Genomic DNA, 25,249 nt, shown 5'->3' on the forward strand with positions numbered 1-25,249 from the left:
TGAATTTTTATGGTTCAAATTTGATTTTAATGTATTTCAAACCGTGAATTGTCAATTCTTTTTTATTCAAATAAATAGTTTAATTTTTATTTTTTTTATGAAAATTTTAAAAATTTATAAAAACATGTCGGCCAGGTTGTCTTATATACCACTTCAATTTTATTTTCTTCAATTTTTCTCGATGCTAAAAGATAATGCAATGAAATATCTGTAATTATATTTAGCATAAAAAAATTATATTTTTATATAAATAAAATATAATTAAAATTATTATATTAATATAAATTAAATTGAAAATAAATAAAATATATAATAAATTTAAATTTAAAGAAAGACAAAATAATAAGTTTAAATTATTTGGAAGGCAAAATAATATATTTATACAAATTTTATTTATTTTAAACTAAAAAAGAAAACTTGGGGGGCTTGGTTGACCCAAGTCCCCACCTATATCCGTCCACGAATCTAATGCCTTAAACACTATTTTCTAACTATTTTTATTTCTCATGAATGTCATTTTAGTATAATACATTGTTATTCATCAACTCATATGTTTTAGAAGTTTTCTATGTAAAGAGTATAATGACATGAAAACTAATGCCTAACATTGAAGTAAATTGATGTAAAAGAATGGTGAAAAATGAAAAACCAAATTGGACAATGCCTAATCGTTAACCTTCCGATGGTCATTCGAAACGAATATAGTCATAGAGAATTTCATTGAAAGGGCTGTAGTCAGTTTTCACTTGCGATAGATATAATTTATTTTCTCCATTGATGAGCCGGCATCCGCATATATTAATATTGAACAACCAATATTCTCAACGAATGACATGTCTTGATATCGCATTATCCGTACCTATTTTTCCTGTCCAAAAATGGGGCCGGACGACATTCGGGTTGTTGATTCGTACCTAGAATAAGAACATAATTGTTGCTTTAAGGTTAAAAGATTAGAAGCTTAAATGTACTAAACATGACAAAAATATTGCTTGCTTGTAAGGTTAGAACTTAGAATTTGTATATTTTGGATCAAGATGTTTTGAAAAATCTTGAGAGTAACTATTGAAATTTGTTATGATGTTTTTTTAGAAAAAAATGTATATTTGATATAATATTTTTTTTTGAAAAAATTATTGTAGAGAAATAATATCAAAAGTTCTAAAAATACTTTTGTAAACAGGCAATGCATGCTTGTATATGAGCAACGGTTGCAGCTGCCAATGCTAGTCGGAGAGTGTAACTTCCATTTGTAGCTATATTTTTTAGTTTAAACGAGACTTCCCAAGTGGTCGGTATGTAGCTCCCGTTGTCGATCTTTCTGTATTGAAGCAATTAATCACAATGTGGATTGACATTAGCTCATTGCAAATTATGATTGAGAAACAAAAACATTGGCTAATATTTCACCTATTTACACGAGGAAAGAACCAATAATTTACACGAGCAAAGAACCTATTCACAATGTGGATTGACTCTTTCTTTCTTTTAATTCCAGAAAAACATCTATAACAATAACATTGTGGAATGATGTTGTAAATATTAAAGGCAAAATTTTCACCGCAGTTATGAATAGCCGGCCAATAATTGCAGCACTCAAGATTCGCCCCTGACATTTCAATGGTAATTACTACAAATCTTCATCCCCAAAATATATGTATACCTTTACGCATTATCGATATTAATATATGCAACCAGTTTTAGCAGCTGAATCTTTTTATTCCTAAAAAATATATAGGTATATCATTATCTGTGAGTACAATGGCCAACTTCTTTGTAGAACCTCCATATCCTGAATGCACTGATCTGCTGAAATGGTAAAGTTTATTGCATCCATTTACAAACTAACACCATATTAACTTCCGTCATCTATTTTGTTTTGTAGGAAACTTGAAAACATGGCCTACTTGGATGCTCTAGTTGTGGAAAATGATTACTTTAATGAAAAGTCTTTACATTTGGGTTTGGTCGAAGTTGGAAAAACTACAACCATTCTCATATGCTTGCATCTACAAGGATCAGCACATTGTAAAATATAACTACTATTACTTGCATTGCTATTCATTTCTAAATTTTTCCTTCCAAATTACCATCAGTTCAGCAATAAAGCTGTCACATAGGGCATGCGCAAAATGTCACACCTCCACCATGACACATGAAAAACACAAGTTCAAATGCTTCCGTTGTGCAACAAGTTTGCGAAATCAGGTTACCTGCTCTTTCGTATGTGTTAATTACATCGTGTTCAAAAGTTCATTTCTCACTATATGTATTTTCTGCAAGTACCTCTTCTATGTGGAACTGCGATACTCAACAACATCTGTTAAATGTGTTGCTTACGATGAACTTTCATCCCAATTGCTCGACATTGACACAAGTGAGATAGCTCACCAATCTAACGAGGTAATACAATTTTTGAGAACTACTACGATATAATGTTTCTTATGTTATCCAATGTTTATTCCCTTACCACTTTTACTTTTAAATTATTTGGGCAATTCATGCATTGTATTTTTTTCTATTCTAAAATGCATTGCATTAGTCACTTTGTTGACTTTGTAACTGTTCATGTTAAAAGTTGTATTCATATTATTATATTACACATCATTTTAACATTTATTTTATCATTTCATTACATAAAGATATTTGAAAATATGCTATATCACTTCATCAAATAATTAACTACATAATATAATCCTATTTCTTAATATGCATGCCTCAAATTCTCCCTCGTCCCTTTAATAATCTATTTATTTTTTCATTCTGGTCCATTTCATAGATTAAAATTTTTTAATAATTGTATATACTTAACATTACAAATATCTTTTTAATTTACAATATATTAGACAAATATCATTATCTTAATTTAATCTTTTCACCTTTATTTCTACTTTATTTTAATATATTACAAAATTCAAATTCTATCCATTGAAACAAAGAAAGCTCCAAAAACAAACACAGCCCTAAGCCACGTGAACAGCATTTATGATTTATCCAAGGATATATTATCTTATTTTATTTTCAAGCCCCAATATTGAGATTCTGTTCAATTATTTTTTAATTTTATTATCCTTCTCTTAATTATTTCATTTATCGGTTCAATTTATTCACTTTTTTAGTTGCTAATTTTCACAAAATGAAAAAATCTAATATTAAATATTATTTTTTATTCAATATTTATTATAAATATTACTATATTTATTATATATATATTTTTATTTTCCTTAATTTTTAATTAAAATTTTTAAAATATCTCAAACTATTTTTATTTATTTATTTATTTATTTTTTTACTTTTATCAATTTTTAATAAAATATTTATTTTTTAAATTTAAGTATAAATTCAAATATTCTAATTTTTAAAAATATTTTACTATAACAAAAATACATATCATATTAAGTTTGTATAAAAACCAAATAAGTATACTTGCTAGCTCTATCATCCAAAGTTATATTCAATAAAAAAAAATATTAGTATTTTTTCTAGTAAAAAAATATTATATTTTTTTTAATTATTATTTTATATAAAAAAATTATTTTAAATTATTTTTTTTTTAAAACCCGTAGATCAAATAAATATAAATTTAGATGACGAAAATTGTATTTATTTTTATGTATATAATGAAAGAGTATTATTTATTACTTCTCTTTCGTTCTACATAAAATGTATATATTTTCTATTTCCGTCATATTTTTTTAAGATATAATTATACATTTTAATTATATTTTAAATTATATAATTAATAAATTATTTTAATGTTAATTAAATTATATAATTATTTATAATTATTTTTTTAATATATTTTTTAATTATTTACTAATTCTATTTTACCTCATCTACTTATTTACAGTAATGTCGACATACTACTGAGGATGGAAGGAGTATTTAATATACTTAATATTTATTTTTATTGAAACTATTATATAAATAATTTATTTTTACAATAAATAATTAAATTATTTTAAGATTATATCGAATGCCTAACTTATTTATTGAAAAAACAAAAATACGGCGACACCGCACGCTTCTTCCATTAAAATATTGAAATATGGCGTCGGCGGAAGGCCAGGATCTCCGCCATTTCTGCAGCCTGCCAGAATCTCTGCTGCCTCGCCTGAATTTCTGTTCGTGCGCTACACTGCGGTGGTTCAGAGGGTATCTTTGTTGGAGCCGGAGGCTTTCTCGACTCGTTCATGCCTAAAATGCGCTCAATCTTTGAGCAGAGCGATCTCCCCAGCGTCGACCATTTCGTCGTCGCTTTCTACTTCGCCTTCGGTATCTTCGCCGCCAGATTCTTCCTCGACAGCTTCGTTTTCCGCGTACGCTTTTACTAATGTGTTCGTTTTGTTGGAGTATTCAATTGAATTAATTTGGCGCTGTTCAGTTTCGTGAAGGTTAATTCATTCGATGATTGAGCTTTTTTAGGCGTTTTTATTGAAGCTGTGTGTGCATATGATTCTTCGATCAGTTCTATTTTAGCTGCTACGAATCAATATGATGTGTATAGTACGAGCATTATTGTTATCAATTTACAGTCAAACGGTTGAAGCATTAATGGCGGATTTGTGTTTGTGAGCTGAAAAAACAGCAAGTAGAAAAACAGAGAAAGTAAGAAACCTTTGGACTGAGAAATTGAAAAACAGTCGAACTTTTGGAGTTGAAATTGGGAATATCATTTAATAAAGATAGAAATCAGTTTTCAAAATCAAAGCCATAGATGACACAATTAAGCAGTTGTAGTTGAAATAGGTAAAAAAACAAAAACAAAAAGCATATCATGTTTATGTCGATTCTCTTATTCCCCTGCATCGTATCTATACCTCTTTGCTGTTATTCTGCAATTCTTTTCTGTGATAAACTCAGAATCATGTTATAGATTTATTCATCTAACCAGAGGCTGTCCATATGGCTATTGTGTGGCGGAACCAGCTTAGCCAAGATCGATGATGCAGCCAGAGCAAAAGCAACAAAATGTGCAGAATCCATGTGGAAATTCACTTACTTTGCTACCATCGAAGTCGTCACTTTGGCAAGTATTTACAACGAACCGTTTTTTAGAGACACGAACGAGCTATCAAGGAATTGGCCTAATCACAACTTGAAGTAAGCAATATATATTTATATTTACAAATTTCTTTGTGTCGTGTGTTCTAACAAGATATGCATATAGCATTTCATCTATTTGATGTCTTTCCCTATCGGCATCTTGCGATGTATCAACTCTGCACAGTTTTTGGTAGATAGTATCATAATCTTCGATAGATATAAATCTATATTGTTCTATTATTTCAGGCTGTCATTGAAACTCATTTATATGTGCCAATGTGGATTCTACATCTATAGTATAATTGCCCTAATTACATGGGAAACACGGCGGAAGGACTTCTCTGTTTCGATTTCCCACCATGTAATTACTCTTATACTTATCGCAGGCTCGTATGTGCTCAGGTACTCTGCTTTTGTTGTTTAATTATCATTTAGGAAATCCATTTCACTCGAATATTATAGCTGATTCGATACGTATCATTTCATTTCTATGTATATTTAAAATAAGCTCACAAGAAAATATTTTCGACCCATTTCGGTTTTATTTGCATAAAGGATTTTCCGGGTGGGAACAATGCTGCTTGCACTGCATGATGCTAGTGATGTATTCCTTGAAGCTGCCAAAGTTTTCAAATATTCTGAGAGAGAATTTGAAGCAAGCTTGTTCTTCGGATTCTTTGCACTCTCGTGGCTTCTACTACGGCTGGTGTATTTCCCCTTTTGGATCATACGACAGACAGGGTAAGCGCACACACAATTTCATGCTATGTTTTACTTTTGTTTCTACAAGTGTTTCGATCATGTGAAATAGATATGTTTTCTATTTTGTTTCGGAAAAATCGTTTGGATTTCTTCATCTTACCTCTACTCTTGTTGGTTGACTATATAATAATTAATGATGGAGAAATTTGCAAAAAAGATTCACATTTATATCGCATTATCACTTTTGTCTTATATTTATCTCGTTGGTAAAATATATCTTACATGTTTGCAAAAGTCGTTATTTCTATCATTTGGCCGCGCGTGACCGCGCGTGGTGTGAACGTCATGTCACGCACGACCAAATGACATAAATTGCGACTTTTGAAAACATGTACAATATATTTTGACAGCAAGATAAATATATGACAAAAATGATAATGAGGTATACACGTAAGATATTTTTTTTGCAATTTTCCCATTAATGATGCATATTCTTTAACCTTAATCCAGGACGTCTTATGTTCGAGTCTAATCACACTCATTTGTTATTGTCCACATGCAAGATTCATATGTTCTTTAAATCCACTTTGCAGGTGAAATGGCGTGTTAGTTGACAATATAATAATTAATGATACGTATCTCTTTAAGATTAACCTTTTAGATGAGATGGTTATTTAATATCTCTGAATTGTTATGTGCCTCGTCATCAGCTATCAATCCATCAAGGTCGTAAACATGGCCGAGCCATTTTATCAGAAGATGTACTACGGCTTCAATACGATGTTGTTGACGCTTCTTGTTTTCCATATTTACTGGTGGAAACTCATCTGCGCGATGATCGTAAAACAGATGAACAATCAGGGAAAAGTTAGCGAAGACGTTCGATCAGGTAATCCCCCGGCCGTATTTTGTTTTGCGAGTTTTCGAAGGTTTGTGCTTATTTAGATGCATGAGCTCAAATTTATTGTAACGGTTGTGCAGACTCGGAAGATGATGAGTAGAGAACTGGAGATGGAAGAATCAATGCCCACGGGTAAGTTCTTTATTATTATTATTTGTTTTCCAAATAACTATTTCTTGTGAAAAATGGTGTTTGTTTAACTAAGTATGATTCGAATTTCTGTTTTTTGTTTTTTGGTTGGGAAAAGTACAAACACCATCCACAATGCAAGAATCTACTAACTGATACAGTTGTTTTTGTTGTCTATTTAATTAAATAGACTAAAGATTAAATTATTTGTCCCACATTAACCGAACATGTCCAGAAGAAATTTCTTTCCAAAAATTTTCTTATTCGGTGAGCCGGAGATCTGTATTCAGCTGATAATTCGTTCTATCCTTCCTGGGAGCGATTGGTGTAGGGCCGAATCCGCTTCAAGAAAATTGCCGCGAGACTCGGATTTGATTTTGCATCTATTTGATTTTGTGTTTTCGGATTACCTCCAAAACTATTTTTAAACAGTCTTCTTTATCTGCTTAGTTTAAGAATCTGGAATTTGTAAACGAAAAGAATTCATATAGAGAAATACTATTATGAGGAATGGTATATTGGCCAAATAATTGGAAAAAACGTCGGATAAGAGATGTTTTAACAAATAAATATTATTATATTTAATTAGCGATTTTATTTTTTATTTTTGTTTTGATTTTTCTAATAGTAATTTAAATGCAACTTATTATAAAATAAAATAATTTATTTGTATAAAATTTAAATAGTAAAAAAATGAATAAATTATCAAATTTTAATTTTCTACATTTCTCTTTGTATAATAGAAAAATAAAAGCAAAGAACGATGGTAGTTTATTTTTTTTGCCCTCATTTTTCTGAAGAGGGTTCTTAAATTTATCTCTTTTACACTAAAAGAATTATTATTTAATTTAATACAAATTTTATATAATATATTTTAAATACACATCTCATATATATATATATATATTTAAATTTTGCATTTAATAATCTTAATGATCTAAGTTATATAAATTAGCCTAGTGTAACTTATCTTAAATAAAATACAAAAATGGGGATAAGACAAAAATAAATAAATAAATAATAATACAAATTAGACAAAAATAAATAAATAAATAATAATACAAATTAGACAAAAATAAATAAATAAATAAACTAAGACTAACGGTCTGTTTGACACTTAACAATGAGTGAATGGATTAATTGATTTGATTAACTGAATATATTAATTATTTATAATAGAGTATTCGATAAATTAGTTGTTTAGTATTAATTGTTTATACAGAAAATAAAAAATAAAGATATATTTAAAATTTTGTTATTAGAAATTATGGAAATATATAAAAAAATATTAATTTTTGTTAGTTTTTTAGATGAATAGATACATCCATTGCACTGATCTGGCGCGTTTGTAGTTACTGACGGGATAGAAGACCAAGAAGTGAGTGCAGAAGACAGCCCGCAAACTGCCGAAAACCTTCAGGAAAGAAGCTCTGCAACTGCTGGATGGGGAGGGAAAATAGACGAGCATTATCGCAGAATCAAAGAACAGGCCGAAACTTATCCTTACGTGTGGGGTTCTTACATCGTAGTATATGGAGGGTTCGGGTTGTGGCTGACCTATAGATGGAGAAAGCTCCGCAGAACTGAAGACAGTGTACGAACTCTTCAAGCAAGACCGCACCAACTTATTGAAGAGGAAAATGCAACGAGCTCTGCTGCACTTCCGGAGAAGTCTGCAAAGTCTTCTTTGTCGACAGATAAGCCTCTTGCAGATAAAGCTACTCAATAAGTTTTGGTTATGCTGAAGCTTCTCGAGATTTATGTTTTACTTAAAATCTTATGCATATTCTGGAGGTTCCAACCGAAGCAATCGTAGTTATAAATTGAAAATATTTATATATACGAGTGACTTTTAGTTGTAGCGTAATTGTTTTGTTCGGTGCCAAATATCGTTGGAATTTGAATGATCAGTAAGTTTCGCGATTTGGTGTCTCTTGATTGTTGCATTTGATTTTGTTGTTGCAGTGGAATTATTGTTTAAATTTGAGCAGGTCGAAGAAAATCGAGGAACATCAAGAAACGGAACGACGAAACACGGGCTTGGAACTCAGACGTCGAAATGTTCCACACTAACATTGTACTCGACGCAGGCGTTCCCGGTCTCGGGATCGAACCAAGCCGTGCTTGCCAGTGCATAGCCCCGGGCCATCCCGAACGCTCTGCTCCCGCCGACAATCGGCATCTCCCGGACGCGGTCGGACGCGCGGTTTCTTCCGAGCATGCTGACGCTGCTCCCGTCGTACTTCCCCGACGTGAACACAAACGTGACGGCCATCAGCAGCGCCGAGTCGTTCCGAGCTGTGTTTGAATACATCCCCTGCGCTCGCCCGACGATGTCGGAATCGAGTTCCGGTCGTTCCGTTATTTTTATTTGCGTCTTTTGTGGTATTAACTTTCTTATCAAACGCAAGTTGGCTTCTATTGTATCACTTGAGTTAGTTTGAGGGGATGTTGAGATATTTTAGATATTTAGTTTTATAAATTGAGTAGATTTAGATTTACATTTGAGTCGGTCAAGTGTGTTTTAAGTTACCTATAAATAGGTTTTTTTATTTGGATGATCAATATAATGCAATTTTCCAGTTTTCTTAGATTATTTTAACAAAAACGACTAATGGTGTGCTTTCTCATAGGTTCTTTCGGATTGGAGCTCTTATTCTTGCACTGCATGATGCCAGCGACGTGTTCATGGAAGCTGCAAAGGTTTTTAAGTACTCCGGCAGTGAGCTTGGAGCAAGCTTGTGCTTTGGGTTCTTCGCCCTGTCGTGGCTTATACTTAGGCTCATCATCTATCCATTTTGGGTCGTTTGATCTTCGAGGTTTGTTTCCATATCTAGCTATTCCAACCATTTTTCTACAAAAAGTTATATCGTGATCACTTTTCAATATCCCATTTTTTTTCTTGCTCTTCCTCAGTTATTACTCCAGCCACACCCTCGATCGTATTTTATGGTAATATACTACGCCTTCAGTACAATGTTAGCGACACTTCCACGTTTACTGGTGGAAGCTTATATGTGCAATGATTGTAAAACAGCTTAGAAGTCGAGGCAGAGTTGGAGAGGATATTCGATCAGGTCAGGGTCTGTAAGTTTTGTTTTCTTCATTATTCACTCTCCTATTTTCCAATGATTCTGAAGACGACATTTTTCGATCCCAAAACAGATTCTGAAGACGACAACTAGTCAGAAACAGAAATTCCTCTTAAATGAAACCGTAATCGAAACCGTCATTCGGAAGATTCGGTTTCGCTTTGATATTTTGACAAACCGTAACCGATGGTCTGAACCGTTTGGACAAGTCTAAAATCTTGTGTGCATTTGTTCCTATTATTAGTTTATTTATTTGAAGTTATATTGCAAGTACGATGATATAATTACGAAGAATAAATCGATAATACTAAAGTATATGTTAATATAATATAAATACAAGATATATCAGAAAACATATTGTAACAATCTACTACATATGTTGTTGTAATATAATTTAGCATTTTTGCTCATGTTTTAAAGTGGGTTTAGATCTTCTTTTTTTAGATAGTATTTGTTTGTTTGAGGTTTTATCTTTTTATTTTAATTTTTTTTCAAATATTGGTTCGACTTTATATTTCAAATAAAAAGATAATAATATATATATATATTTTTTAGAAAAGTAGATTTAGTTATGGGTTTAATATTTTAGGTTTGTGAATGAAAAATGAATATTATTTTATTTTTTGAAAAAGGCCCATGAGCACATGTTTGGTGTGTGTGATATGTGGAAGTTTAAAAGTTAATTTGAGTTATATAAGTGTTGATGAAAATATGTGGAGCTATAAATTTAGATTTGATGGACCCAACGGAGCCCATATAAATTTGGTGGTGACCTGTTTGACTTAGTAAGTGATATACTGGTATGTGATGTAGACCTTGGTTGGTTGATTGAAGTGGCTATAATATTATATATATACATATATATATATATATAGAGAGAGAGAGAGAGAGAGAGAATGAGAAATTGGAATTGGTCTGTGGGCGTGTGGTGTCCGTGGCTTATTAATCCTATAATAAACCTGGAAGGAATTAGCAATTAATATATATAAGAATTGGAAATAATAAGGCATTGACTTGGCTCTGTGCAGTCAAAGGGTACCTTTAATCGTCCTTGCATTTTCTATTCATTTATTTATACTTCTAAATGCTTTCCACGCCTCCTTTCGCCACATATCCCCACCGTTACCATTATTATTATTATTATTATAATTATTATTATATCTTCGATCGTCTCTAACCATTTCATTTATTTTTTTATATGTTTACGTTTGAATATTAATTATTATATGAAAGCGTAGTACAAATTAAATGAAAATGGTAAAAATAGAGTTATTTGTTTGGAGTTTAAATTTTGAGTTAAGATTTAAATAGTAAAAATTTTTAAGTTGAATAATTGTATGATACGATATAAATAAGTGTTGATGTGATGTTTTGAATGTAAAATTGATTTTTAGTGTAATATAAAAAATAAAAAAATAGGTATTTGATTTAATATTTTTTAGGGAAAAATGGGATGAACGGTATATTTAAAATCTAATCCCCAAACAAACACACCCTTAAGTGTATCGTAATACTATTATAATGACATTTGTGCAAATATTTATACAAATATAAGGATATTTTCAATGTTAAGTACAATTACGCAAAAAGTAAATGAGACTTTTAGAGTTGGGCGGAGGGAGAATGTCATATATATATATATATATGTGTGTGTGTCTATACCGAATTGGTATAATGCTGGTTTAATTGGATCAACATATATTATAAAAATAAATAATAATATATTTCTACATAATACAATATATGTTGTGTTATAAGATATCATGTTATATTCCCTCATCCCATTTAAATTGTCCATTTTAATTTAAGCAAGATGTTTTAAGTATTGAATAATTAATAAGTAATTAAAAAATGTACTATTAAAAATAATTATAAATTAAAATTAAGATGATTAAATAATTTACTTAAAATAAAGAAAATATATAAATTTTAAAATGTGATTAAAGTGTAATTATATTTTCAAGATGAATATGACAAATTTTGTGGGACATACGAAAATAGAAATAATTGACAAATGAAGTGAATTGAAAGAATAATATATTATGATATGTGTCGTAAATATTGTATATCTTTTACTAACATATGTTAATTTGACGGATCTAACATGTAATCCATGATATATATATATATATGTATATGTATGTATATATGAGGAGGGTGGGGGTGCATTTGATTAGAAGTTACAAAGTGTATTGAAAGTTCAATTTTATTATTTGAATAATGAGATTTTTTTATTATGATAAATTGAATTATAATATAATATATTTAATTAAAATATTTTTTTAATTTTTTAAAAATTATATTTTAATGAAATATATTAATGTGAAAATTATTTTATAAAAAATAAAATTTTATATAATAAAAAAGATACTATATTTATATAATTAGCATTCAATTTATATAGGATAATATTTTAAATATATTTTTTTATTAGAGAAACAAAATATAAGTTTATAACTAAATTTTGTAGTTAAAAAATTAAAGAAATAAATGCATAATGTCAATTTTGACTCTAATAAGAACATTTAAATTTGAAATTTCGTATAAAAAATTAGATTTTGTTACGAAATTGACACGTATAGTACACATCTACCTAACGTTGATAAATCGTGGATGCTTTTACATTCAATCAAAATTTTACCTATTGTATATTGCAACTATAAATAAAAGTTGAGTGAATGATACGATACTTCACTTCCATTTACTTTCTCCCTCTACCACTGCATGTCTTCGCCCTCTCTCTTGCATTAATTACTTACATTAACAGCACCATAAATATCTAGTATTATATATTATATATATATACCAACTCACACACACAATATACATACATAAATACACTACCGTGCACACACATCTATATATATATATATATATATTTACTTATATATATTATATACAATATATAATATAATACAAAATATAAAATAGTGGTTAGCGATATAAGTAATTAATATTTTTATTGGCTAATCCTATAATAATATTACAACATATTTTAAATAAAAATAATACTATTTTCATAAGTTAAATTTAGTAGGTTTGATTGAGTATGAAAATTAAAAAATAATATTTTATATAGTATTAAAGTGAGATTGGTAAAAATAAAATGAATGTATTATAGAAAAATTATTAAATAATTGAAAAAACACAATGAGGTAAATTGCGCATACAATAAATTGTGTATATAAATTGAACGGACTAGGTAGCACTTAGCTGTATATTGCAACCATAAAAACAATTCTATAAAAAATTAAAATTATTTTAGGTATTATTTTTTGGTGGCTTAATGTACTTTTAATTAAAATTGTTATAAAAAAAAAAAAAAAAAAAAAAAAAAAAAAAAAAAACAAACAAACAAACAAATAAAAAAACTATGTATTGAATATTATGTTTTTAAAGAAAAATTGCATCAGACTCTTTTATGGTTTCAAGAATTCTATATATAACCTCATTTTCATTATTAGTGAATAGTGACTTGAATTTTTTAATTGCCTTCAAGTTAGGGTTCGTCTATCACAATCACCATCAACTAATTGTGGAATGGGAGTTAAATGCATGATTTTTTAAACCATAGGAAAGTATCACGCAATTTTGAGATAATAGAGAATTTCGTACAATTTTCATAAATTACGGGTGGATTTTATGATATTTTGCATAATAATAATAATAATAATAATAATAATAATAATAATAATAATAATAACGTTCCATAAGGAATTGTATGGTATGGACTTATGACCATGATGTCATGGATTTAAATTTTCGATGTTTTCGAGTTTTGCTTGTCACATATAGTAGTGCTATTTGATTTGATGTTGTTACAAAAAAAATTGAATCTCTCTTAATTAAGAATTGGGTATGTCGTTGGATGATTGAAGCTGTTGAGATATTTTAGATATTCAATTTTAGATTTAGTATATTTATATCTAAATTTGATCCTATTCATAAATTAGATTACTTAGATTTGAGTCTATCGAGTCTGTTTTGTATTGTCTATATATAGGCTCCTTATTTTGATGATTAATATGACTATCTCATTATTTTCCCTCAAAATTTCTAACATGGTATCAGAGTCTATTTTCCTCATGCCGTAGATATAGCCTACCAACCCGTATTTCTCTAGGTACATTCAATCTGGATTGTACCCGGAGGTCTTGTGATTTTGAGATCATGCCTTTGCAAGTTGCTTTTTTGCAAATCTGTCTCGTCTCGTCTCCGATATGCCATCTGTCCGTTGCTTGTCTGTTTCCTGTGTGCAATCTGAAATCTTCGCTGCTTGTCTGTTGCCTGCGAGCGATCTGAAACGATTTGTCATATGTCAATTGTCTGTCTGTTGCTACGTGCGATCTGCCATCTGTCGTTGCCTATCTGTTGGTGCGTGCGATATGCCATCTGTCCGTTGTTTGTCTGTTGCCTGCGTGCGATCTGATCTGTCCGATGTTTGCAATTTGTCTGTTTTTGGCTCCGGTGGAGTCATGTCGTTTTCGGCTTCAGTGGAGTCATGTCGTTTTAGGCTCCGGTGGAGTCATCTCGTTTTTCGACTCCGGTGGAGTCATCTTATTTTCGACTCCGGTGGAGTCATCTCGTTTTCGCCTCCGGTGGAGTTGTGATTTTTTGGCTCCGGTGGAGTCATGTGATTTTCGACTCAAGTAGAATCATCTCGTTTTCGGCTCCGGTGGAGTCATCTCGTTTTCGACGGCTCCAGTGGAGTCATGTCGTTTTCGGCTCCGGTGGAGTTATGTCGTTTTCGGCTCCGGTGGAGTTATGTCGTTTTCGGCTCCGGTGGAGTCATCTCATTTTCGGCTGGTTTTCGGCTCCGGTGGAGAGTCATCTCGTGTTTGGCTTCGGTGGAGTCATGTCGTTTTCGGCTCCGGTGGAGTCATATTGTTTTCGGCTCCGGTTGAGTCATCTCGTTTTTTGCTCTTGTGGAGAGTCATCTCGTTTTTTGTTTCGGTGGGTGGAGAGTCAACTACTAATTTTATTTATATTTTTTTTTTTTTTTGCGTTTATATTTAAATTTCTCATCAAACTCAAGTTGGTTTCTATTATACCACTTGAGTTTGAGGGGGATGTTGAGATATTTTAGATATTCAATTTTAGATTTAGTAGATTTATATCTAGATTTGATCTTATTCGTAAATTAGATTACTTAAATTTGAGTCTATCGAGTCTCTTTTGTATTGCTTATATATAGGCTCCTTATTTTGATGATTAATATGATCATCTCATTATTTTTCCTCAAAAATTTTAACAAAAGCATTTGTAATCAAAAACTATAATAATAATAATAATAATAATAATAATAATAATAATAAATATATATAGTCTCTCTGTCTCATATCTATCTGTTTGTTTTGTACATGGATTTTTAAAAATATTATTATTATATTAGAATGTAGTAAACATAAAGATAAAAAGACTAAACTAATCTTATTAGTATTGTATAATATAAATGTTATGACATTTGTGTAATATATTGTAAATTGGAAGAGTAAGTGTAATCTTAGGTAATTGTGCAATTACTAAAAAAAATGAATATTTTGTTATAGAACAGATCAAAATAATAATAATAAAAAATGAATAATTAGTTAAAGGACGGAGGGAGTATATAATATATGCAATTCAATTTTTTATTTAGCTTGCACCATTTGCTACAATTATAAAAAGATAAAAATATATTTAAATTAAAAAATAATATTAGTATTATTTTTCTTGACTTGTGACCTATCCCCGGCAAATATCACTTCATTGGTAGCATGCTTATTACTTTTATCTGCATGCAAGTCAAGTTCTTTGTTTTTAATCCGTTCATAACAATTTCAAAATTAATATTATCTCTGTCATATTTGATAGCATTAACATTTGAATAAGAATCAGGAATCGCATTTAAAAGAATAATAGGGTATATTCATCAATATTCTTATCATCTGTATGTTTTATATCTTGAACCAACTTTATGAAAACATCTAAATTTTTATCAATGTTTCGATTCAAATCAAGTTTAAATCAGAAAAAAACTTTTCGAGTAAAAACAATTTGTTTGACAAATATTTTTCCATATACAACTCTTCTAATCTTTTCCACAACTCTCTTGTAAATCAAGTTTCCCTATTTTTCTAATCATATAATCAAATAAATTTAAGATAATCAGAGAATAAGCACATTCATCTTTTTCAATCTTTTTTTCATCAGTTAGCAACGGATTATAATCACCATCAATTGTTTTTGAAACTTTTTGATTTACTAAAAGTCCTTTTATTTTTTTCTTATTGCCAAATCTAAAAATTCAATTTTTCCATCAAATGTTTGCAATATTAAAAGATGACACAGACGGTATATTGAAAGAAATTTCACACGGTCACATAGAATGACTATTAGTGGTCAACTACTTACTCAATTTGGGAGCAGCTTGGTACGTAATAAATAAGAATTTACTAACTATCAGTGATCAGCTATTTACTCGCTTTTGGAGCAGTCAATTATATGATAGTAGTGTTACATACATCAAATAAGATAGGACAAGAAAATCAAGTTTTAATCACCACGATTTAAATCAAGAATTATCACACAGATTTATCATATAAATCACAAACATTTAGAGATAGTCTTTCGTTACCAATTTTGATTTTACTTAGTTGTACTCATGTCCAATCTCAACCCATTATTGTGTTTCTCGATCGAATTGAACTTCGGCTAATCTATAAACACCGGAAGTTCTCACACAGAAAAGCTATTAGCATATAACAATATATATATATTAGTAAAAAAGTAAGGAAGTAAAGAAATAAAGAAGAAAAATAGAGAATCAATCAGTAGGCTCGGATCATAGCTACTCTCTTCACCACCCCAATGGCTCCACACAAGGTCGATTGTTGATACACAAAGTCGATCGTCGGGACAGAACTGGACAAAGGGACTGAACCGAACAAGGATTGTAACAAGAAACCCAAAACAGAATCAATCACCAAGATATTACATAATGACCCATCTCTCAATCTCAATTTCTCTCTATTTCTTCCCCAAAGAATACACCAAAACAACCGTGTGTGTGTGTATATATATATATATTGGTAAACTATTTTTTTAGTCTCATAACTAGACCCCCTTATTATTTTAGTTCCGTAAATAGAGCCTGTCGTAAACTAGTCCCATAAGTGAAAATTTTTCGCTGGTGACGTGTCCGTCAGGTGCGGACACGTGGATTTTTTTTTTTCATTTTTTTAAATTTTTTTTCATTTTTAAATTTTTTTTAATTGGATCAAATAAAAAAAATTAAAAAATACAAATAAAATTAAAAATAAATTAAAAATAAGTTTAAAAAATAAATAAAAAATCACCTGGCGGACATGTCACCTCCGGCGAGCCACGCGGGCGTCTCCGGCGCCGGAGGACTAAAACAACGAAAATTTTTCACTTATGTGACTAGTTTACGACATGCTCCATTTACGGGACTAAAATGATAAGGGGTCCAGTTACGACTAAAAAAACAGTTTACCCTATATATATATATATAGGTGAAGAATTGGATAAACGTTGATATATATATAGTATATATATTTTATATATATTGATATATATATTCTACCTAATATATCTCTTATATAAATATAATATTGTACCCTAATTGTGTTTTAACGAAAATAAAGTTTATTCCATAAATCCTAACATGGTATCAGAGCCATGCTTTTTCCCGACTAAATCGAAACAACCCACGAATTCCAGATAGCATATCTCCGATCACTTCCGACCGTCACCGCCACCACCATCGTCTTCGCCGGCGAGGCGTCCGGCCGGAAAAACACGTCGGGCGCGTGTGACTCTCACGCGCCGCCGTTCGCCGACTACTCTAGTTTAGGGGAAGCTAAAACCTACCTGTTGCGGAAGCGGTGGAGTAGGAATAACCAAGTTTGAATTAAAGCCAAAGTGGAGAATAACTCACTCGACTTCGGAATCGATGAAGAGAAAGGGAGAGGAATGGGTTGGAACGATTTTGGTCAAATATTCAATACAGATCTGATTTTATCGGTTAGGAATCAACCGGGTCAGGGTTGTTTAGATCGGGCAGATGGGTAGTGCAAAAACATAGCAACAAATTACAAGTGTTTTTTACCATTCAATTTATTTTTTAGGAATTTATAATTTATTAAATTTTCTTTCAAAAATATAAAATTAAATATTTATTTTTTATTTATATTATTTAAAAAATAATTTTAAATTCAAAATATTATTTTAATATTTATTTTTATATTAAAATTTTACTATTTACAGGTGAAATCAAAACCTAACACCCCAAAACACACGTGCATGGTAATAAACAAGGTACGCAATTTATTCGTGCCTACATATGCTATTAATTAGTTATATGAAAATTCAATTTGGTGGAATGTATATAATATATATATATATATTTATTTAATTATCTAGATAGACTGCTTTGACTATTTCATTGGTCAAACTAAACTTGGATTTTACTATTACTATTTTTTATTATGAACAGGGAAAGCCAATTTTGTTTTTACTTGAGAAGATCACCATATAATTACAAATTATTGATGTCACGCAATTATTATTATTATTATTATTATTATTATTATTATTATTATTATTATTATTATTATTATTATTACAGATTGGTTCAAATCAATAACATAATTCTTATAAAAATGATATCACATAATAATATAATATATAACACACATTTTAAAAGTATATTATATAATTTCATATAATAAAAATATAAATATAAATTTTTTTATTTAAAAAGGAACATATTATTTTTTATTACAATAAAAGAATATGATAAACATAGATTTAATTAATGAAAATTTTAAGATGAATGCGGTGGGATGTTTTCTGCATAATACAATTGTATTAACAGACGAAAGATCCCGGATCAAAGATCCTGGATGGATGCATTCCCTTGTCGACTGAACAACAGGAGCAGGACTCCCAGAACCTTCGGAAAATCAGGCACCGTCCCGTGTGAAAACTACTCACTATGCCAGCTCACATCTAATTTATGCGATCCAGAATTGCCACGTCATCGTCAAGATTCCGCACGTGCCACAAACCCCCGCTTTTTAACAGCAACCGTAAAACTACTCCGTGTAAATTTTGCGTCCCAGACTGCCAGCTGGCACTCTGATCTTATATATATATAAATATTTATTTGCAAATTTTAGACCCAATTCATTTTCAGACAAAACCTTTCGAAACTCAAAGTCAGACATGCAGTGGTCAAACAAAAGACTCAATCCCGGCGACAATACAACCGCCACCGCCACCGAGGCGGCGCCGCCGCGCCTCTCCGCCGAGGAGGAACTCTCGATCATGGTCTCCGCCTTGAAAAACGTCGTCTCCGGCGCCGCCACCGATGAGTATAATTTTCTATTTGGCGGCGGCACCGCCGGATTTTTACCGGTCGCCGGAGATATGGAGACTTGCCGGTACTGCAAAATTAGGGGCTGTTTGGGCTGCAATTTCTTCGACGGCGACCAGAAGAAGAAACAGCAGCAGAATAGGAACAACAAAATTAAATCCAATTCTTCTCCGGCGGCGGCGGACGGCGGGAAGCCAAAGAGGAAGAAGAAGAATTACAGAGGCGTCCGGCAGCGGCCGTGGGGGAAATGGGCGGCGGAGATTCGCGACCCCCGTAAGGCGGCGCGTGTGTGGCTCGGAACCTTCGAGACCGCCGTCGACGCCGCACGCGCCTACGATCGGGCGGCAATCGAATTCCGCGGCCCCCGCGCAAAGCTCAATTTCCCCTTTTCAGATTACACCTCTGCCACCTCCGCCGGCGTCACCGCCTCTTCCGCCGCCAATTCAATTCCGCGGAATCAGAATCCGGCGCCGCCGCAAATCGGGGAAATCGGACCGTCGAATCGGAGCAGTTTGACTTTTACTAATCCGACCGAATTATGGGATTTGACTATCGGAGAAGACGAAATCGATGAGTGGATGATGTCTATGGATTTCAACAATGGAGATTCCTCGGATTCTGCTAATGGCGGGAACGCTCAGAGCATATAATACTTTCTCTGTGTTTGTCGTTTTTTTTTTTTTTTTTTTTTGTAATTAAATATTATTATTATTATTATTATTATATAATAGGAGTATTTTTGTAGAACAGAGGAAGAGGATGGTTGGAAAGCTTTTAATTCTAACCAAGTCTCGTGCTCTGTTTTATTCAGTATTGTCTGAGCTTGTACTTCCCAAGGGTCTGTTTGTTTAGCACGTATTTCTTTTGCCAAATTTTTCCAAAATTTTACCAGTTGGATTCTGTATTTTTAATATTTCTTTCGTCCCATAAAAAGGATGTTATTTTCTATTTTTATCCGTCCCAAAAACAAGGATACTATTTTATAATTTAGTAATTGTACTGCTAACTAACATAATAAATACCTTTACAACTTAAAATATATTACATAAATGTCATCACTTTTATAACACACTATACTAATAGAGGCATTTTCGTTTTTCTTACTACAAACTAATATAGTACTAATATTAAAAAATGTACGTGCAAAAAGTAAACGGTGTTCTTCTTGCGGGACGAAGGGAGTATATATTTTTATTTCACTAAATATCTCATCAAATATTATTTTAATATCAAACTTAAACCAATTTTTTCTTAGACTCAACCGAAAAAAATGTAGACTTACATATATCTTCTAATTTTTTTTTTTTGTATAAAAACGAGTATGTTCCGATAGGGGAAATAATACTGCATAGTAAAAATAAAAAATAAAGTAGCCTGAGTAGTTGTGTGTTTGGTTTGAAGATTTTACTCGTGATATTATTATTTATTAATTTTTTTAAAAAAAATATCAAATTAAATATTTATTTTTATATTATATTTAAAATATTAAATCAATACTTATTTACATCGTATTATAAATTTATTCAAATTTAATTCTTTTTACACTTTAAAAGTCAAACTGAAAATTCAAAAACTCAACTAAACACATATATTTATAATTTTTCAACTTTTTTACAAGACCCAATGTAGTTGCATCTTTGTGTATTTTTTTTGTAAATTTTTTTTTGTCCTTATATTTAAATATAACATGATCATATAATAATATTGAAATAAATAAGTATAAATTTAAATGTATTTTTAATATGTAAATAAATCACACTTACTAAAAAAATAAATACTCCATATTTTGTGCTTGCAGCCTCAAAATCAAATATATATATATATATGTATATAATTTTTTAGAAATAGGACCTTTTCAAAATAAATAGGACTCACAAATTAATTCAATTTTTCTAATTTTCTATTTTGGGTAAAAAAATTATATATATATATATTATATTTCATATTTTCTTCAATTTAGATATCTATGGTTTTAACCAACAAGTTCGATCTTTACTTCAACTTATTTTTTATTGGTTTAAAAAATTCAAATTATACAAAAGATAATCAATCAATCAATCAATAAATAAAAATATATATCAATTCAAAAATACATATTTAAAAAATGAATATTATTAGGAATTGATAGGTGGGTCCACTGCACCAAATCCATATGATAATAAGAGCACACGACAAACACTTGAAAGTGTACTAACGTCGGCATTCCTTAAAAATTCGCCTGAAGGTCCCAGGCGCTGGGGTCCAGCTTATATTAGCCGTCGATGTATTGGACCCACTTAAAATCGACGGTGGATTGAGCTTTGCTGGAAAGATTCCAGTAGGATAATTGACATGTGACCGAATTCAAGGAGTGTCGCATCCACTAAAGAGTAGCTGATTGGGTAGCACGTGCTCTAATTCCTCCACTTAGAGACAATTGGGAATTGATGCATATTCAGCACGTGCTTATTATGATGATTATTGCTATAATTATATACATTATTTATTAAAGTGGTTAATTATTTTAAATACGAATGTGTGCCTTTTAACAATGGCCAGTGGGGTAGTGTTCTATTATTGTTTTAGAAATTAAAAATAAAATAATAAGGTATGTCTCCTAAGTTATTTACACTAAATATTATATCTTCAATTAACAAATGTGACACTCTTGGTAATGTCAGATTTTAGTTATGCAATTTTAACTCTATAAATACAATTGTTATATATATATATATTACTTTCTCCGTCCCAAATATTATGTCCACGTTGTCGTTTCTATTCGTCCCACGTACCATGTCACTTTCTTTTTTTTGGAAAATAATTATACACTTTAATCTCATTTTAAATTTTTTATTATTTTTTTTAATTTTAATTAAACTAATTAGTTATCTTAATCTTAATTTATAATTATTTATATTATAGGATAATTATTTTCACTAATACATTCTTAATTATCTACTAATTACATCTACAATGTAGCAGACACGGTATCTGGGACGGAGAGAGTACAATATTTTTATTTCAATTATAATTATAATTAAAATTTTCACTAATATTCCTTAAATATTATATTCTCTTCGTCCTATTGGAAAGGTAGCATTTACTTTTTGCATATAAATTTTTAAATATTAGTATTATATTGGATTATAGTAAAAAAAATAAAAATATCTATATTAGTACGGTGTAATATAAAAGTAATGACATTTGTGTAATATATTGTAAGTTGAAATGATATTTATTATGTTAAGTAGATTGTACAATTACTAAATTAGGAAATAATAACCTTGTTTTGGGACGAACAGAAATGGAAGATGGTAACCTTTAAATGGGACGGAGGGAATATTTGATATACCTGTTACATAACAATTAACACATTCTCCATTTTCGTCTGTTTCATAATAATTAACACATTTCTATTTTTGGTAAAACGTATTGAATTAAAATATATTTAATAAATATAAATCAACTTAATTAACTACATACTATATAACATCATAAATCATGTGTTACATCTGCTCAAAACTCATTTATTTCTATCTCTTAAAAATATATATATTTTTATCTACATTTAAAATTTCATATCTTTTATAAAATTGGTTTATGTTAATTATAAATAAATAAAAGTATTTTTTATTTACTATTGTAGAAAATTTTATTCTCCATAAAATGATATTCATATTGCATATATTTTTACTGCGATGTAAAATATATATTCTAATTTTTTTTAACAATATATATTATATTTATTTTTAAACTATCAATATTATTAATTAAATAATAAAATAATACCATAATTCAATATTATTAATTAATTAAATATTATTTCCTTAAATATTGTGATACTAATGAAATAGGTCAATTATCTTGGGACCGAGAGGATATTATCTTAAATAACTTTTTATTTTTATAATTTACATTATTTTTATATATATATAAAAGGAAAGCCAATTTTTGGCATTGCTACCGTGCAACACCAAAATTAGGGTTGCACGGTAGTAACGCCAAAAATTGGTGTGGTATTTGATGAAGATGGTCTTGTATAGTATATACTTTGTAATATACCTCTTTCGTTCTAATTAAATTGTTCTATTTAGCTTAGGCACGAAGTTTTAAGTATTGTGTAATTAGTAAGTAATTAAGAAGTGTATTAGTAAAAATAATTATGACTTAATAAAAATAATTATGAATTAAAATTAAGATGACTAAATAGTTTAATTAAAATAAAAAATTATAAATTATGAATTTTAAAGTGTGATTAAAGTGTATAATTACATTTTCAAAAAAAAGGACAAATTATGTGGCAGACAAAAATAGAATTATTTGACAAATTAAGTAGGACGGAGGGAATAATATTTTTGTTTATTTTTATTTAAAATATTATATTTTAATATTTTTGAACTGTTAATCCTTCAAATTACAAGCGTAGAATAGTAATCAATTAATCCACGGTGTAGAATCCGACACTACTTGAATACTTTGAAATGCACGAAACCATCCCAAATCAATAACATTAAAATTCGGTGAATTTTGAGGTCATGTAATCAATTGAATACTGAAACCATCATCACTAGTTGCTTCCCTAAAATCAACATCATCGTTGTGAATGTTTAGTTTCATATTGTCTTTTTTAATATAATTTTTTTTTTATGTAAACAAGACAGTCACTTTTCTATTATTGCTAGAATCACTTTAATATTTATTAAAGCATTATAAGTAAATATCGAATGTAAAGTTTTAGAATGTAAATGTAAGATTTAAAGATAGAAATATTGTTTGGCGGATTAGCTTTATAACCTGATTGATTAGACAAACTTTAACTATATTTTTAGTAATAGAATCGATCACTTTACTCTCTAAAATGTCAACGGACCTATTTTTTTCCTAGATCTTTCTCTGGAAGTGTATGTATAAATGGAAAGATGCTTATATTCCCATGAAACAAAATATATATATATAATAATACCATACAGTAAAGATTACCTGACTAACTGTACACATGAACATCACTTTCGTGCTAAATAGAATATTTTTTGTACTTCGAGTAATGTAAAGTCACTTCTCGTCAATATGAATTGTACTCGTCATTATTTTAAATTCCAGTACCTTATCTCTTACTTCTCAAATAATTTATTCAAGAGCAAATGAAAGCGGTTGTTATCTATTGAGAGTTGTGGGAGGAGGCTTTATCACACTAGTATCCGGTCTAATCATGAATTCATCTTCACATTACTTTCAATCAAGCCAAGGTTAGGTAGTTTGATTTTATTTTATTTTTTCTTTTTTTTCCCTCTAGATATTTTTTTTTTTTTTAAACAAAGAATATCATATCACGTTTGCTTTCTTACTTTTTACTTCATTCCATAAACAAAGTAAAAATCAAAGACATACAAAATATCGATTTGTTGCCTCGAAAATCATAGCACGACTTGGGGTTTTATTATTACAATGTCATAGTAGAAATTGCACAAGAACATTTTTAATTGATATTATAATATTTTTCTTTTTTTTTTTTTTTTATTAACAGGTTGATTTCGATCTCAAGCAACAATATTCGAAAATGAAGAACAACAATAATTAGAAGTGAATCGATGTAGGAGGTATGATTTCTCGACTATACTATTACTTACCTCTTGTTTTTGCTTTATTTATTGTTGTTTGTATTGTAAATTATTTTGTCACAATTGGACTGATTCTCTTTCCAACTTCTTTTGATTGTAGTCTGAGGTTAATGTTGATTATGTTGATACTGCTCAATTTTTTGTGATGGTATTTGTGAATAAATTATATTTATGTGATATAATAAAATACGAGTATGAAGATATATTGATAAAATTATTTTAGGAAAAAAAATTTGAGGAAAATTTTAAAGGAATTTTTTATTTAAAGTGTTAATTGAAAAATATATTGATGTTGTTGTTGTTTGTGAAAAAATATATATATTCAGATATTTATTTTAATATATAGAGTATTTAAAAAATAAATAAACATTTCAATTTAAATTTTTTAAAATTTTCATCTCAA

General features: G+C 29.7%; 4 protein-coding genes across 8 annotated transcripts; 3 read left to right on the forward strand and 1 right to left on the reverse strand.

Annotated features, from left to right (window-relative positions):
* The first annotated feature begins 4,026 nt into the window (after nt 1-4,026).
* LOC127251878 (ceramide synthase LOH2-like) lies at nt 4,027-9,155 on the forward strand. 5 transcript variants are annotated; one of them, XM_051275811.1, is made up of 7 exons: nt 4,027-4,319; nt 4,877-5,103; nt 5,293-5,448; nt 5,602-5,787; nt 6,459-6,637; nt 6,730-6,781; nt 8,131-9,155. In XM_051275811.1, exons 1-6 carry the CDS (start codon nt 4,194-4,196, stop codon nt 6,747-6,749), a joined length of 894 nt encoding a protein of 297 aa, XP_051131768.1. In that variant the 5' UTR covers nt 4,027-4,193; the 3' UTR covers nt 6,750-6,781; nt 8,131-9,155. The 5 variants fall into 5 exon arrangements, with proteins under 5 accessions (XP_051131768.1, XP_051131778.1, XP_051131787.1 ...); XM_051275821.1 differs by lacking the exon at nt 8,131-9,155 and adding an exon at nt 7,110-7,305; XM_051275830.1 differs by lacking the exon at nt 8,131-9,155 and adding an exon at nt 7,014-7,032.
* LOC127252901 (uncharacterized) lies at nt 6,760-8,507 on the forward strand. Its single transcript, XM_051277287.1, has 2 exons — nt 6,760-6,781; nt 8,131-8,507. Exons 1-2 carry the CDS (start codon nt 6,760-6,762, stop codon nt 8,505-8,507), a joined length of 399 nt encoding a protein of 132 aa, XP_051133244.1.
* LOC127252908 (dirigent protein 22-like) lies at nt 8,826-9,239 on the reverse strand (the record flags this gene model as incomplete). Its single annotated transcript, XM_051277300.1, has 1 exon — nt 8,826-9,239. A coding segment is annotated over one exon (414 nt), but the record flags the coding sequence as incomplete, so codon positions are not given.
* A 9,798-nt stretch (nt 9,240-19,037) lies between these two features.
* Nucleotides 19,038-20,197, forward strand: LOC127254790 (ethylene-responsive transcription factor ERF109-like). Its single transcript, XM_051280073.1, has one exon. The coding sequence runs from the start codon at nt 19,099-19,101 to the stop codon at nt 19,897-19,899; it is 801 nt and encodes a 266-aa protein (XP_051136030.1). The 5' UTR covers nt 19,038-19,098; the 3' UTR covers nt 19,900-20,197.
* Nucleotides 20,198-25,249: the final 5,052 nt, after the last annotated feature.

Source organism: Andrographis paniculata, unplaced genomic scaffold (genome assembly GCF_009805555.1).
Source record: "Andrographis paniculata isolate CXL003 unplaced genomic scaffold, ASM980555v1 Contig12END, whole genome shotgun sequence".
In the NCBI taxonomy this organism is placed as follows: domain Eukaryota; kingdom Viridiplantae; phylum Streptophyta; class Magnoliopsida; order Lamiales; family Acanthaceae; genus Andrographis; species Andrographis paniculata.

Bases quoted from the DNA above. Each gene is read 5' to 3' on its own strand.
- LOC127251878 (XM_051275811.1), top strand. From the start codon at position 4,194: ATGCCTAAAATGCGCTCAATCTTTGAGCAGAGCGATCTCCCCAGCGTC. The intron at 5,449-5,601 runs GTACTCTGCTTT...ATTTGCATAAAG, and splicing joins GCAGGCTCGTATGTGCTCAG to GATTTTCCGGGTGGGAACAA. The intron at 6,638-6,729 runs GTAATCCCCCGG...ACGGTTGTGCAG, and splicing joins TAGCGAAGACGTTCGATCAG to ACTCGGAAGATGATGAGTAG.
- LOC127254790 (XM_051280073.1), top strand. From the start codon at position 19,099: ATGCAGTGGTCAAACAAAAGACTCAATCCCGGCGACAATACAACCGCC.
- LOC127252901 (XM_051277287.1), top strand. From the start codon at position 6,760: ATGGAAGAATCAATGCCCACGG. The intron at 6,782-8,130 runs GTAAGTTCTTTA...GCGCGTTTGTAG, and splicing joins GGAAGAATCAATGCCCACGG to TTACTGACGGGATAGAAGAC.